This window comes from Rhinopithecus bieti, unplaced genomic scaffold, assembly GCF_001698545.2.
Source record: "Rhinopithecus bieti isolate Rb0 unplaced genomic scaffold, ASM169854v2 scaffold_11380, whole genome shotgun sequence".
NCBI lineage: Eukaryota > Metazoa > Chordata > Mammalia > Primates > Cercopithecidae > Rhinopithecus > Rhinopithecus bieti.
Genome location: NW_016807225.1, coordinates 3817098 through 3820315, shown reverse-complemented (window position 1 = coordinate 3820315; position 3218 = coordinate 3817098). Strand labels below are relative to the sequence as shown.

General features: G+C 44.6%; 1 protein-coding gene across 9 annotated transcripts in view; it reads left to right on the top strand.

The window, feature by feature from the left end:
* The window catches only part of POMT2 (protein O-mannosyltransferase 2), a 50861-nt gene that overhangs the window by 32441 nt on the left and 15202 nt on the right, over nucleotides 1–3218 (top strand). For all 9 annotated transcript variants that reach the window (XR_001887081.1, XR_001887080.1, XR_001887083.1 and 6 more), the window contains one exon: nucleotides 1278–1344. Coding sequence is in view for 4 of the 9 variants with exons in the window: in XM_017880631.1 (XP_017736120.1) it covers nucleotides 1278–1344 (67 nt within the window). In the remaining 5 variants the exon portion in view is untranslated. The remainder of the gene's footprint in view (nucleotides 1–1277; nucleotides 1345–3218) is intronic.

The window sequence follows — 3218 nt, the reverse complement described above, 5'->3', positions numbered from 1 at the left end:
AAATCAGCTGGGCACAGTGGCTCATGCCTGTAATCCCAGCACTTTGGGAGGCCAAGGTGGGCAGATCATGAGGTCAGGAGATCGAGACCATCCTGGTTAACACAGTGAAACCCCGTCTCTACTAAAAGTACAAAAAATTAGCCAGGCGTGGTGGCAGGCGCCTGTAGTCCCAGCTACTCAGGAGGCTGAGGCAGGAGAATGACATAAACCCGGGAGGCAGAGCTTGCAGTGAGCCAAGATCGTGCCACTGTACTCCAGCCTAGGTGACAGGGCGAGACTCCATCTCAAAAAAAAAAAAAAAAAAAGACTTGCCCAATGTTTAGAATAGTGCCTGGTAATAAATGGTAGCCATTTTCAGCATTAGCATTTCATGAGTCTTTTCCCATGTTGCTAAAAAAATGCTCTGAAACATTTTTTATGGCTGTATATTATTCTATCCCAGGACATACTATCATGTTAACTATTTTTCTGTTACTAGACAATCATACTGTTTCCAGATTTTTTTGTACAAAATGTGAGTTAAATTCTCGGACAGGATATCTGTGGAGCTTTTTAGTTTCGTTTGGCCACATTATAGAAAATATAATAGCATGAATTTTTCATTTAGAAAGTTTGAGGCATGATCTGAATTACTTTTTTTTTCCTAGATGGAGTCTTGCTCTGTTGCCCACGCTGTAGTGCAGTGGTGTGATCTTCACCTCCTGGGTTCAAGCGATTCTCTTGCCTTAACCTCCCGAGTAGTTGGGATTACAGGCGCATACCACACCCGGCTAATTTTTGTATTTTTAGTGAAGACGGGGTTTTACCATGTTGGCCAGGCTGATCTCAAACTCCTGACCTCAGGTGATATGCCCACCCCGGCTTCTCAAAGTGCTTGGATTACAGGCATAAGCCACCACGCCCAGCTTTAATTACTTTGAAAATGCACTTAAATCCTCATTCTGTTTTTGTGCTGAAGTCGGTTATATAAGGCCTCATGGTTCCTCCCTCTAGAAGGCTGGATAGAACTTTTAGGACAAGATGCAGAAAGATACAAAGAGACAAAAAGGCTCTTGTGGGACAAGGCCTCTAAATGCAGAAGGAAGGAGAGAATTTCACTCACCAGTGCTACATCTGAGCCCCATTGGGAAACATGGCCCCTCAGGTTGGTGGCTGGGGATTCTGAAATTGGCTTAAGCAATGTTGGTTTGATGTTGATTGTTCTTGGCCAGCTGTGCTGATAGTGATGGTCTTCTCCCTCCTGCCTCCTGTTCCCTCCGCCCCCACCCCCCACCCAGGTCACCACCTATTTGCACAAGGACTACAACAACCTGTGGATTATCAAGAAACATAACACAAATTCAGGTAATGTGGTCAGAGACTGATGCTTCTTGTGCTGTTACTCTCTCTGAGCCCTCCTTAAGATTTCTCATGCCTGCAAAAGAATGATCTTGAGATGGGCTTTGCTAACCATCTTTGACATCTTTACTTATCTCAATTATCCTTTTAATTATTATTTATTAAGCACCTACTGTGTTCCAAGCACTGTTGTTGGCATAGAGGATAAGCATTGAGCAAAACAAGTAAGAACTTGCTCTTAGAGCTATCATTTTGAAGACAGATAGCAGAGCCCAGATTTAATCCAAGTAGAGGTTACTTGAGCATGCCACTGGGGGCTGGTGAGTGGCCCCAGCTGAGGGCACCTGGCTGCTGCTCTCATTTCTGACATAGAGCACACCAAACATTGCACACTGTAGCATGTGGTGCAGCTCAAGTTGTCTTGATAAGATAGAATTCTGCCCACTGCTCAGCCCTGGCCTGAGTCAGTCAGTTGGAGATCTGAGGGGCTACTAGTCCTGTGACTGGAATTTGTCTAGACTAATTCCTGGGATGTAACTCAATGCCTGCTGATCTGTTCCCAACTGGCCTGGGTGAAGTAACTCTGCAGCACACCTATCAGGCTCTCAGGGCTTTATGACAAGAGTAAGAGCTGGAGCCAGATCTTCCTTTCTTTGGTCAGACAGCTAGCTACCTGCAGGCTGTGCCTCTGCTGCAGCTGAGAAGAGAACAGAGGGCATCTTACACTCACCTTCCGAGCCTGTCATCTGTGCTGACGGTCTTGTGTCACGTATCTCTGTGACTCCTCAGCAAATCCCACCTGGCTTAGCCTATCCCAGCTTAGCTGCTCCTGGGCCTTTGTGGAGAAATGGGCAGCTACTCACCTAAATCCACCTCCTGTTATTGCCATGTAGGCTAGAAACGTGGTGTATAAAACCACTTTGCATTCTGCTCCTTAGTAGGATAAATTATCACACCATTGGGCAGAGTCTGTTTCTATACCTTTATAATGGACATTGATTGATTCAGCAGGCCAAATGTGAGTGTTCTATCACAGTGAGGAGTTACGAGGGAAAACCAGTTTTACTTCCATCGTGTGGTCATGAACCAAGTCTTTGACATTCCTAGTCTGTTATTCCATTGTAACTTCTGAGTTAAGATGGTTGCATTTCATCGAAGTGATTAAGGATTTTGTGGGAGCTTTATAGACTAGGGTCTTTGTGTTCTTGATGGCTGTAAATGCCCCTCCCCACCAAATGCATATGAAATAAAGCCTCCCTCCCTATTGACTTATTTGATTTGTCATCTTGCTAATTAATGCTTTTAAGAGACCCTACCAGGCAGCATGGAAATGGGCATCTCTTCCGTTGAGTTCTCTGATTCTCTCGAGAGCCAGTGATTTGCACTGGCAAATTTATCTTTCCTGACCTTGATCTATTTATAGTGTGTTGGTATCTCACTGTTTGGGACAGAAATTTGCAAGGATCCATTCTGTGTTGCTATGATTACTGCCAGCTCCTTTTCCATGTCATCACCTTTCTAGATCCTGATTGGTCTTGACTTTGAGATGATACAGAAGTAGTCCCTTAATCATTTCATCATTCTTTGCCTCACATTTAGCAAGTTTATTGCCAAAGACAAGATACTTGCTGGCACAATTGTCAGGGTTTATTTGATTTTGAGGAGAGTTGGGCAAGAGGTCATTTGTATGGAATTAGTTTTTAGAAGACTATTATTACTACTAAAGTCTTATTATTTAGCTTCCCAGCTTAAGCTCCAGTGGGGCTTCAGCGCCTATTGGGTAAAGGCCACGTTCCCGCCTGGAATATGCAGTCTGGCCACACTCGTTCATCGCCTCATCTGTTCCCACTCTCCCCACCCCACCCACCCTTACAGTATGA